The sequence below is a fragment of the Pseudophryne corroboree genome, chromosome 6 (assembly GCF_028390025.1).
Source record: "Pseudophryne corroboree isolate aPseCor3 chromosome 6, aPseCor3.hap2, whole genome shotgun sequence".
Classification (NCBI taxonomy): domain Eukaryota; kingdom Metazoa; phylum Chordata; class Amphibia; order Anura; family Myobatrachidae; genus Pseudophryne; species Pseudophryne corroboree.
In genome coordinates, this window is record NC_086449.1 from 357,662,788 (window position 1) to 357,676,103 (window position 13,316).

Below are 13,316 nucleotides of genomic sequence, written 5' to 3' on the forward strand. Positions count from 1 at the left end.
CTCGCTCTGGGACATTTCCTGCTAGAAGTATAAGGGCGTGTTGCGTGCACTGGGACATTTCCCGCTAGAAGTAGAAGGACCTAATGCTCGCTCTGGGACATTTCCTGCTAGAAGTATAAGGGTATAATGCTCGCTCTGGGACATTTCCTGCTAGAAGTATAAGGGCGTGTTGCGTGCACTGGGACATTTCCCGCTAGAAGTAGAAGGACCTAATGCTCGCTCTGGGACATTTCCTGTAAGAAGTATAAGGGTATAATGCTCGCTCTGGGACATTTCCTGCTAGAAGTATAAGGGCGTGATGCGTGCACTGGGACATTTCCCGCTAGAAGTAGAAGGACCTAATGCTCGCTCTGGGACATTTCCTGTTAGAAGTATAAGGGTATAATGCTCGCTCTGGGACATTTCCCACTAGAAGTATAAGGGCGTGATGCGTGCACTGGGACATTTCCCGCTAGAAGTAGAAGGACCTAATGCTCGCTCTGGGACATTTCCTGTAAGAAGTATAAGGGTATAATGCTCGCTCTGGGACATTTCCTGCTAGAAGTATAAGGGCGTGATGCGTGCACTGGGACATTTCCCGCTAGAAGTAGAAGGACCTAATGCTCGCTCTGGGACATTTCCTGTTAGAAGTATAAGGGTATAATGCTCGCTCTGGGCCATTTCCTGCTAGAAGTATAAGGGCGTGATGCGTGCACTGGGACATTTCCCACTAGAAGTAGAAGGACCTAATGCTCGCTCTGGGACATTTCCTGTTAGAAGTATAAGGGTATAATGCTCGCTCTGGGACATTTCCTGCTAGAAGTATAAGGGCGTGATACGTGCACTGGGACATTTCCTGCTAGAAGTATAAGGGTATAATGCTCGCTCTGGGACATTTCCTGCTAGAAGTATAAGGGCGTGATGCGTGCACTGGGACATTTACCGCTAGAAGTAGAAGGACCTAATGCTCGCTCTGGGACATTTCCTGTTAGAAGTATAAGGGTATAATGCTTGCTCTGGGACATTTCCTGCTAGAAGTATAAGGGCATGATGCGTGCACTGGGACATTTCCCACTAGAAGTAGAAGGACCTAATGCTCGCTCTGGGACATTTCCTGTTAGAAGTATAAGGGTATAATGCTCGCTCTGGGACATTTCCTGCTAGAAGTATAAGGGCGTGATGCGTGCACTGGGACATTTCCTGCTAGAAGTATAAGGGTATAATGCTCGCTCTGGGACATTTCCTGCTAGAAGTATAAGGGCGTGATGCGTGCACTGGGACATTTCCTGTTAGAAGTATAAGGGTATAATGCTCGCTCTGGGACATTTCCTGCTAGAAGTATAAGGGCGTGATGCGTGCACTGGGACATTTCCTGCTAGAAGTAGAAGAACCTGTTGCGCACTCTGGGACATTTCCTGCTATAGAAGGACATGATGAGCGCTCTGGGACATTTCCCGCTAGAAGTATAAGGATGTGATGCGCGCTCTGGGACATTTCCTGCTAGAAGTAGAAGGACCTAATGCACGCTCTGGGACATTTCCTGCTAGAAGTATAAGGGCGTGTTGCGTGCACTGGGACATTTCCTGTTAGAAGTATAAGGGTATAATGCTCGCTCTGGGACATTTCCTGCTAGAAGTATAAGGGCGTGATGCGTGCACTGGGACATTTCCCGCTAGAAGTAGAAGGACCTAATGCTCGCTCTAGGACATTTCCTGTTAGAAGTATAAGGGTATAATGCTCGCTCTGGGACATTTCCTGCTAGAAGTATAAGGGCGTGATGCGTGCACTGGGACATTTCCCGCTAGAAGTAGAAGGACCTAATGCTCGCTCTGGGACATTTCTTGCTAGAAGTATAAGGGCGTGATGCGTGCACTGGGACATTTCCTGCTAGAAGTAGAAGAACCTGTTGCGCACTCTGGGACATTTCCTGCTATAGAAGGACCTGATGAGCGCTCTGGGACATTTTCCGCTAGAAGTATAAGGATGTGATGCGCGCTCTGGGACATTTCCTGCTAGAAGTATAAGGGCGTGATGCGTGCACTGGGATTTTTCCCGCTAGAAGTAGAAGAACCTAATGCTCGCTCTGCGACATTGCTAGAAGTATAAGGGTATAATGCTCGCTCTGGGACATTTCCTGCTAGAAGTAGAAGAACCTGTTGCACACTCTGGGACATTTCCTGCTGCGCTCTGGGACATTTCCCGCTAGATGTATAAGGATGTGATGCTCGCTCTGGGACATTTCCTGCTAGAAGTATAAGGGCGTGATGCGTGCACTGGGACATTTCCCGCTAGAAGTAGAAGGACCTAATGCTCGCTCTGGGACATTTCCTGCTAGAAGTATAAGGGCATAATGCTCGCTCTGGGACATTTCCCACTAGAAGTATAAGGGCGTGATGCGTGCACTGGGACATTTCCCGCTAGAAGTAGAAGGACCTAATGCTCGCTCTGGGACATTTCCTGCTAGAAGTATAAGGGCATAATGCTCGCTCTGGGACATTTCCTGCTAGAAGTATAAGGGCGTGATGCGTGCACTGGGACATTTCCCGCTAGAAGTAGAAGGACCTGATGTGCGCTCTTGGACATTTCCTGCTAGAAGTATAAGGGCATAATGCTCGCTCTGGGACATTTCCCACTAGAAGTATGAGGGCGTGATGTGCGCTCTGGGACATTTCCTGCTAGAAGTAGAAGGACCTGATGTGCGCTCTGGGACATTTCCTGCTAGAAGTATAAGGGCGTGATGTGTGCACTGGGACATTTCCCGCTAGAAGTAGAAGGACCTGATGTGCGCTCTGGGACATTTCCTGCTAGAAGTATAAGGGCATAATGCTCGCTCTGGGACATTTCCCACTAGAAGTATAAGGGCGTGATGTGTGCACTGGGACATTTCCTGCTAGAAGTAGAAGGACCTGTTGCGCACTCTGGGACATTTCCCGCTAGAAGTAGAAGGACCTAATGCGCACTCTGGGACATTTCCCGCTGAAAGTAGATGGACGTGATGCGTACTCTGTGACATTTCCAATTGCCAGGGAAAAGCTGTGATGTCACAATGTCCCGATGATCGGTGGTCACTGATGTTTAAAAATATTGATATTTTACAAAATGTTAAATAAAAAAAATAGTTTTAAATAGATGTCCTCAACATGACATGTTATAATGACAACTGGTATAGTGCAAGAAGTGACTTCATTCTCTTTCTTCCCTCTCTTTCCAGACGCGCTTTCCAGGAATTCTATCAGGAACATGTGGAGTTCAGTTGCCCCACGGAAGACATTTACTTGGAGTAACCAGGGGGCTGTAGATATTATTGGGGGAGCTAGGGGTATTAATATATATATACAAATCTCAATGTCATTGTCACTCAGCCAGGACACCAGAGGCAGTGAGCCTGCATGAATCCTGATAATCCCTAATCACAAAATCTTTAGTAAGGATCATAAAATTTCTATGGTGCATCTCGCATTAACCCCTTTCCTACATGTAGACTGCAGAGACTCTACTGTAAGTCTTCTCTCTTTCTTCTCACAGCTAGACTTCAGAGCACCCTTAATTATATCCCTGCTTCCGTTCACAGAGCATCTCAAAATAACTCCTTCCTTGCTTCTGACAAGAGAGCATGTAGGTTTAAACTTTTCCCTGCCCTATGCTGCAGAATATCTCATATTAAAGTCTGTTATGCTATGGATTGCAGAGCACCATGTTGACCCCTTTCATGCACCGCACAAGCAGAATAAAATGAGCCTGTTGCACATAATACTTTATCCAATGCCTACAGCACCTGCAGTCCAGCAGAGAGTCTGTCGTTAGTTTCATCCCTAGTACAAACCAGCAGAGCATGACTTTACCATTCTCTGCAGAGTATCTCTTCTTAAGCAGTTCTGCAGACAGTCGCTCTGGTTATGGACAGGTGTGTCTTTTTTAACCAAATATGATCAGACCGATCTGCAGCTTATGTATCTATTAATATTCCTTTATTTCAGTGATGTACAGGTTGTTGCTTCTGGCTCCATTGCCTCTTGCATTTCCACAAGCCCGCTGCTTTAGCAGTCCCCTTGCTTCCAGTGTTCTGTGGTTCATCATTCGGTTATGGTTTCTCATAAACGTAAACTGAATCCCATCCTGAGCGTCATACACAGTGCTTAGGGGTGGCTTTGCAATGTGACAGACTGAGACAGCTCTCTCCGGCAGCAAGAAATGGGAGTGGGGGGCAGCAAAATATAGGGCATTAATTTAAGAATGCTAATTTTCTTGCTGACATTTGTCTAAATTAGTTGTTTCTACGTTGCTGGTAGATATCATAATGAATAGTGGCAATGTTTGCTATTACAGTATACACTGATGTATGATATTTTGTGTAAATGGTGAGAGGAGCGATATTTTAGTTGCTGCCTCAGCCAGCACCCTGACCTGTGACTAGAGATCTGCAGCTCAATTCACAATCGCCGCATCCCTTGTTAGATATCAGCAGCTCAATGCTTCATCATACTAGAACCTGCAGATCATTCCCTCCTGTTGTTCTAGCACGACCTTCCTTTGTCAGCCAGGAAGTGGGCTGGCCAATGGCATGAAGATCCAGACCATACAACAGAAGGAGAATGAGAATACTGTACAGTAGGTGTATAGACACCTCATCCATGCTTTATATCAAGGGGAGGTAATGTATAACATTCCTACTGCTGGGAAACTACACATCCCACATTGCCCTCACAACAAAACACTGGCAGGGCATTCTGGGATGTGTAGTTCCGTAGCAGCTGGAGTCTCACACGTTGCCGACCAGTGCTTTATATCAAGGCCCATATGACAGGATTATATAGAAAGTCATAATAACATTATTGTGAAGAAGAGAAATGCTGTTGTCTTTGTGGAGATATTGTATATTGTTACTCGGGGGCATTCACATGCAGATAGTGAGGTTATTCTGTGTAAGCAAAGGGGACAAATGAATGACAGAAAGTAAAATTCTTGCATATAAGTAGGCAAAGACAATCCGTATGCCCAAGTACAGTACAGATTTGTCAGATTCCCCCATATGAGAACACACATATCCACAAGTGACCAAGTGACATTTGCAGTTGTAACCTTTGCAGTGATCGGAAGACTAATAATCTGCACTGATCTTTGCTCCAAGAATGGCTTTATATGTCAGCTCAGTAAACATTAGGGAGCCGATATTAGATATTCAATGATACTGGATAATGGCATATATCATATCTTTTTCATGTCATGGCTCATTTTTTCCTTTCAGCATTAAATAAAAAAAAAAATTGAGCTGTATCAGCAGTGTGTGGTTTATTTGTATATTTGCACTTGATGTGAAATATGTGGTATAGAACTTGAGTGCAGACATAGGGGGTCATTCTGACCGAATCGCATGCTGTTTATCGCAGCGGTGCGTTCGGGTCAGAACTGCCCCAGCGCATGCCAGACGGCCGAAGGCTGCGCTACGATTGCCTCTGCCTGATTGACAGGGGGGGGGAAATGGCGGCGTTTAGCCGCCGTTTCGTGGGCGCGGTCCGGCCAACGCAGGCATGGTCGGACCGTACGGGGGGGCTTCCCGCAGCGGCTGTGTGACATCACATGCAGCCGCTGCGGGCCGGGGAGCGACGAGTAGCTCCTCGGCCAGCACGCTAAAGCTGCGCTGGCCGGGAGCTACTCCTAAAGTGCAAAAGCATCGCCGCTGTGCGATGCTTTTGCACTTCTGCGGGGGGCGGCACTGACATGCGGGGCGGGATAGCCCTGTGCCGGGCGTCTTCCCGCATGTCTATGGTCACGATCAACTCGAAATCACCCCCATAAGACGCTAACATTTGTCTCAGCATTGTGCAAGCATAGAGGAACAATGAGGAGATTATTGTCTAATTTCCCTACCTCAAACCACTGTAGTCAGAGAGCAATAGCTCTGGACTCTGAGAGGAAACCAATGTGACCCTGTGGAGAACATACAATCTCCATATACATACAGCCTAGGGTTGGAATTAAACTCAGTGCCCCAACATTATCCAAATAATGTGTCACAGTATCACACACACACACACACACACACATATGTACTGTATATATATATATATATATATATATATATATATATATACACACACACAGTACTGTGCAAATGTTTTAGGCTAAAATTCTGCACAGTAAGTATTCTTTCAAAAATAGAAGTGTTGATAGTTTCTTTTTTATCAATTAAGAAAATGCAAAGTTAATGAACAGAGGATTAATCTAAATAAAATCAATATTTGGTGTGACTACTCTTTGCCTTCAAAACAGCATCAGTTCTTCTAATTACACTTGTACACAGTTTTTGAAGGAACTCGGCAGGGAGGTTGTTCTAAACATCTTGGAGAACTAACCACAGATCTTCTGTGGATGTAGGCTTGCTCAAATCATTCTGTCTCTTCATGTAATCTCAGACAGACACAATGAGGTTGAGATCAGGGCTCTGTGGGGGCCATATCATCACTTCCAGGACCCCTTGTTCTTTATGCTGAGGATAGTTCTTAATGACAATGACTGTATGTTTGGGGTTGTTGTCCTGCTGCAGAATAAATTCCATGTCGAAGGTATGGTTTTTTGACCGCAATTCTTCCATGAAGAATACTTTTGATCAGAATTTTCTGAACAGTAGATGGGTGTACCTGGATCCCACTGGTTTCTGCCAGTTCTGAGCTGATGGCACTGCTGGATATCTTCCAATTTCGAAGGGAAGTAAGCATGATGTGTCCTTCACCGGATGCATTAAGTTTCCTTGGCCAACCACTGTGTCTACAGTCCTCAACGTTGCCCGTTTCTTTGTGCTTCTTCAAAAGACCTTGAACAGCAAATCTTGAAACTCCAGTTTGCTTTGAAATCTTTGCCCGGGAGAGATGATGTAGTATAACTACCTTGTGTCTTGTTGCTATGCTCAGTTTTGCCATGGTGACATGAAACTTCCACAACCTCACCTTTGTTGCAGAGTTTGGCTGCTCCTCACTCAGTTTTAAGTCTCCTACACAGCTGTTTCTGTTTCAGTTAATTACTGTGTTTCAACCAAATGTGAAAATATTGATCATTATCACCTGGTATGAACACTTGTATTTTTGAAAACATTCTTACTCTGCAGCATTTATATAAAATATTATGTCACTGCTACTATTTAATACATTTATTATACAGATAATAAATGCATTAAATAGTGATGCAGCACATATTGTGATATATATATATATATATATATATATATCTATATATATCTATATCACAGTATGTGCTGCATATTACTCCTATTTAATACATAAATAATTTATTATCATCTTTATCTTTTACATTTTCTATATAATTGTACAATTTTAAGATACAAAGGGGAGGATAGAAAGACAAAAGTAGAAACTAAAATAATATACAATAATTCATATATTGTAACTTACGGCAACTCTTCTCCTCAAGGACCCCAACAGCGGGGTTGGACTACCCCACAGGAGAATTCTCTGGTGGACCCCACTATCGAGTGCCCCACCCTTTCTTCTGTCAGATACTAGTCTGTGAGCTCAAATTATACATTGTCATGCCTCCCAACATTTGTAGTTCTTGGATCAGGACCCTGCATGCGCTTGGCTGCAAAGGGGGCAGAGCCTTGGGGAAAGGGGTTAAAGCTTTGCAAAAAGCCCTGTTCCTGTCACTGTGGGGACAACCCCAGCACTCTCTAAGATGCTGGGCTATCACTAGGATTTCCGGCAGTATGTGCTCCCCACAGTGTCTTGTGGGTGGGGCAGTGGAACCATCTAGAAACATGGGACCGTCCCGCTATTGCAGGACAATTGGGAGGTATGCATTGTTACTCTATTAAGGGGGGTACTCACGGAGCGATATTCTAAGCAATCTGACTAGATTGCTTAGAATATCAGCCTGATCACTCCGTGAGTACCCCTTACAGCGATAGCGATGCGCAGCCCCGTGCATCGCTATCGCTGCTGCTAGATTGGCCTGCATGCAAAAACGCCCAGTGTGTATGGAGCTTTAGTGTGTATTAAAGGGTTAAAACATAGTGTGTGTCTTGTCGTTTTCTAAATATTTCTTTACAATGGTGGTACGGGTGCCAGCGGGCCCTATACTCTCCAGACATGCTGGCACTTTTGGTTATCCAAATGTTGGCATACAGGGCAGGCTTGCTGGGATCTACAGTCCCACTGTAATGGACAATATTAAATTTGATTTTTACACAATCAACATCACACCCACCATCCAAGGGTGCGGGGGATAGCCCCAAGCTTCAGGGCAGGCCTGGGGTATACTTGGGAGGTAGCACCCACTCATTTTTTTTTCTATCTTTCAACCATTTATTTACACAGTAACCCACTGACCCCTGCAGGCTTCTGCACAACACACAGCTCACATGCAGGTCTATTTGATTCTTTTTTTTTTTTACTTGTGTAGTTTTTTATTAGAGTTTTTCACAGGGACAAGATAAAAAAAAAAAACAACAACATTAAATACAGAACAAAACCAGAACAACAAACAAAAAAAAAAAAAAAAAAATTACAGGAAAAATACAGTAATTAATACCATCTGTGTCACAGTGTCACATGGAAAAAGATAATAAGTGTCACGGCAACATCGCAAATTCAAATATGAAGCCTCAATTAGTCAGAGAATAGTGCCCCAGCTGCAGCCAGATGGGAGGTATTCCACCTATCCCACTTGCTGAAGTAATGGGGTAGGGTCCCTCTAGACCTATGTGTAAACCTCTCATGTCCTGACACCTCATTTACTAGGGCTCGCCAGTTGTATACATTGGGGGAAGAGGGAGCAAACCAGTTACGCGCTATAATCACCTTAGCTAAGGTAGTCAGGCAAAGAACATATTTGTATAGTGCCGGGCAGTAGCATTCCTCTAAGTCTAGCGCAAACATACATACAGTAGGAGAGAGGGGGGGCAGCGTAGGTTCAGTGAGCAGAATGTCCGCCCAAACTGCTTCCCAAAAGGCATGTACTGTGGGGCACAGCCATAATAGGTGCCAAAAAGTAGAGTCAAGGGCACCACATCTGGGGCAGGTACTATCAGGCCGTAGGCCTGCTTTATACAAAGAAACTGGAGTTCTGTATGTCCTATGCAGAACAAATAAATAAACCTGCTGATATTTGATACATTGAGTAGAGTATTTAAGTGAGCTCAACACCTGTAGCCACTGGTCGTCTGCAATTGGGCCAATGTCTTGTTCCCATTTGAGTTTAAGTTGGTCAAATATATTCGGACAGATGTGGGCATTCAGACTACTATATAGAATGGAAACTTGGTGTCTTGCACCCAAATTCCTAACCATATCTTTAATCGAGGAGTCAGAAATGGGCGGGGGTGAGGCCCCAAACTGTGCCTGCACCGCATGGCGGAGCTGTAGATAGCGATAAAAGGATCTATTGGATATTTCAAGCTCCTCCTTCAGTTGTGCGAAAGACTTGAAAACACCATTATCATACAGTTGCGAGACTGTGGTAAGGCCCGCCCCAATCCATATGTTGTCCTGTGAGAGCTGCAACAACTCCCTATATCCTGGATTGAACCAAAGTGGCGTGTCAGAGTCTGTGCCCTGCCATGAGTAATAGGAGTGAGCCTGACGCCACACAAGTAGCGATTGACGGAGTAAAGGAGGAAGACCAGCAGTAGAAGAGGCAGAAAGAAGAAACTGGAGAGGGGAGAAATGAGACCCCACACACTCGGCAAAGAATCTCGCAAACGTGAGACTATCCCTACTGAGAATCCAATTAGACAGGTGTGCAAGCTGAGCAGCTATATAATAGGCCCGGAGATTGGGAAAGCCCAAACCTCCATCCGATTTAGCCCTAACCAGAGCACTCAGGGCAACCCTAGGCGTTTTGTCGCCCCAAACAAAGGAGGAAAGCACACTATCAATGTTAGTGAAAATTTTCTTGGGGATATAAGTAGGAGAGTGCTGCAATAGATAAAGATACTTTGGTTGCATCACCATCTTGATCAGGTTAATGCGACCCGTGACAGTAAGGGGAAGCTTCGTCCATACATGAACCCGTCGCTTCAGATCCACCGTGACCTGGTCAATGTTGTGATGTACAAAAGACTTAACATTAGGAGTGATCCAGACACCAAGATACTGAAAGCGAAGGGTCCAGGCCAAGGAGGACACATCTGGCAATGGGTCAGGAAGAATACCAGATATGGGAAAGACACTAGATTTATTCCAGTTGATAGTCAGGCCGGAGTAAAGGCCAAATGTATCAACAATACCCAGGAGGGAGGTCAGGGAAGCATCAGGGTCTCTGAGGAACAAGAGCATGTCATCGGCATATAATGCAATAACATCCTCATATCCGTCAATAGTGATGCCCCTAACATCAGGGGACGCTCTGATGAAACATGCCAATGGCTCTACAGCCAGGGCAAAAAGGGCAGGGGAGAGTGGGCAGCCCTGTCTAGTACCACGGGACAAAGCAAATGGGGACGTCACATAGCCATTGACAGATATTCGAGCCACAGGGGAGGAATAGAGTAATTGTACCCAGCGTATGAATTTGGGGCCAAAAGCAAACCGTCTAAGGACCTCCCACAAATACTCCCATTCTACAGAGTCGAAGGCCTTGGCAGCATCCAAGGAAACCACCACAGCCCCCGACTCGGGCCGGTCCCCCATCTGGAGGTGACAAAACAGTCGCCTCAAATTTTGGAGGGTGGACTTGCCTGGCATAAATCCTGTCTGATCATCATGAATGATCGAGGTGATAACACTATTGAGTCTAAGTGCCAGAATTTTGGCCAAAATCTTGACATCAGTAGGTAGCAATGAGATCGGCCGGTAGGACTCCGGGGCCGTAGGGTCTTTACCCGGTTTAAGGATCACCACAATAATAGCTTCGGACATAGAGGGAGGTAGACGAGCGCCCTCCATCAATGTAGTAAAGAGAGTCAAAAGATAGGGGACAAAGTATGCACGATATTGTTTATAAACTTCAACCGGTATACCGTCGCTACCCGGGGCCTTTTTATTAGGGAAGGAGGCAATAGCAGCCTCAACCTCCTCTGGTGTGATATTAGCATCCAAAATATCTACAGATTGCTGGGACAGCTGTGGCAGGGCAATGTCTGAAAGATATTGCTGTAGTTGAGTGGGGGTATAGGTGACCCTAGAGGCATACAGCGAAGAATAAAAGGACTGGAAAACCTGGGCTATTTCAGGAGTGGCATATACCATTTCACCCTGAGTATCACAGACCTGCTGAATGGAACCCCCCGTTCTCTCTCCCCGAGCCAGAAAGGCCAAGTAACTACCCCCCGTGTCCGATTGTGAATAGAGGGTGTGCTGGGAGAAAAGTAATTTGCGCCTTGATTTATCAAGCAAGTGGTCAGACCAGGCTTTCCTGGCCAAATCCCATCTTGTCCGATCATCAAGGGTCCTAGTAGTGAGGTAAGCAGACTCGGATTGGGAACAGGCAAGCTCCAGGCGCATCTCTTCCTCCCTACTAGATTTCTTGACATTAGCTATTTGTCGTATGAAGGAGCCCCGTAGTGAAGATTTAAATGCGTCATGCTTAACCAGTGGATCAGAACAGGACGCATTATGAACCTCAAAATCACTCCATTCACTAAGCAAGGCCTCGTGGTCAGTCAGCAAAGTCAACCAGAAGGGATTCAATTTCCAGAGTTTAGCCCCACAGGCAGGTGCAGAATCTAGGACCACCAGCACAGGTGAGTGATCCGAGATTCCCCTCTGAAGATACTGGACATCCAGTATTCTAGCAGTGAGATCAGGGGAGACGAGGGCCAAGTCTATTCTCGAGAACGAGTGAAAGCTGGCCGAGTGGCAGGAGTATTGGAGTTGTTTAGGGTGTCTCAACCTCCAAATATCCAGGAGTCCAAGCTCGGAAACCAACCTCGCGAACGGAGTGGGGGACGGGGAGGCAGAGGGTAGAGAAGGGGGAAGTTCAGCCCATCTATCTAAAACTTTATCCAAAACATTATTGAAGTCACCGATGCAAAGGACCGGAGCTGAGGGAGAAGTAGCAAGAAACGACATTGCCTGCCTGAGTACCTCATTATTGTAGGGGGGAGGGACATAGACAGCAAGTATGTGTAAAAGTGTACGGTTAACATAGGCCCTAAGAAATACATACCTGCCATATTGGTCAATTTGGCTATGAACTAAGTGGAAATTAACCGACTTCCGCACCAAAACTGAAACCCCCCTGAAGTTAGCAGAGAAGGTGGAATGATAGGAGAGACCCACCCAGGGCTTCCTGAGAGCCAAGGTTCTAGTACCAACTAGGTGCGTTTCGGAAAGGCATATGATATCTGCCCTATACTTTCTCACCTGAGATAAAACCAGAGCCCGCTTAATGCGGTCATTCAGGCCCCTCACATTCCAGCCGAGTATGCGGAGTCCATCAACCCCTGCAGCCATGGATACAAAAGAGAAAGGACAGAAGGAGAAAAAAGGCAAGGGGCAAATACGGAGAGGCAGGAGAAGAGGGAAATCCAAGGCAAGCAAGGCGCGCAAAAGAGAGGAACCCATAACGTAGAGGGGGAAGGAGCAAAGGAATCACTACAGCCCCCCGCCAGCACACAGGCAGAGCATACGGAGAGCAGAAGGCATACATAGAAAAAATCATGGACACATTACAGTTCGAGAAAAATAATAGCACAGTGACACATAAAGCAATACATGTACAAAAAGAAGAACAAACCCAGAACATCCCAAACCCCCCCCCCCCCCCCTCCCTGCATATCCATCCCAAACTAGACACGCCTGGATCCCAAAAAAACCCTAAATAAACTAAGGCTGAGAACCTATAACAACCCTAGGGAGTAGAGACAACTTATGACTCTACAAAAAGGCTATATCCTAGCATTCAGCTCCTATAAATAAAGATCATTCCCGCTACATGGTTAGGAGGAGTACAAAACCCAGCAGTCAATGCGACCTCTGAGGGAGAAACAGTCCCTAAATAGGGGGTCTGGGTCTGCGCTCCAGCCAGGCCTCCACCTCTTGAGGGGTATTGAAGAAGTGTGTGGAGCCATCATACACCACCCTTAAACGTGCCGGAAACAACATGGCATATTGAATTTGATGGTCACGGAGCTTTCTTTTGACCTGTAGGAACTGCGTACGTGACTTCTGGACATCTACGGCAAAGTCTGGGTAAACAGAAATATCATGGTTGTCAAATTTCAAAGGACCCTATGTGCGGGCCAGCCGTAGGACCGCATCCCGGTCCCTGTAATGTAGAAAACGGGCTATGAAAGTGCGTGCAGGTGCGCCCGGGGGAGGAGCCCTGGCAGGCAATCGATGGGCCCTCTCCACAGAGAACTGAGGACCAAAGTCATCGCGTTGAAA

The 13,316-nt window shown here is 45.9% G+C and overlaps 1 protein-coding gene across 3 annotated transcripts in view; it reads left to right on the forward strand.

Moving 5' to 3' along the window:
- Positions 1-5,253, forward strand: part of MAPK8IP2 (mitogen-activated protein kinase 8 interacting protein 2) — a 106,857-nt gene extending 101,604 nt beyond the window's left edge. For all 3 annotated transcript variants that reach the window (XM_063926627.1, XM_063926629.1, XM_063926628.1), the window contains exon 12: positions 3,191-5,253. In XM_063926627.1, the coding sequence (XP_063782697.1) occupies positions 3,191-3,263 (73 nt within the window). In that variant the 3' untranslated portion in view covers positions 3,264-5,253. The remainder of the gene's footprint in view (positions 1-3,190) is intronic.
- The last annotated feature ends 8,063 nt before the right edge of the window (positions 5,254-13,316 follow it).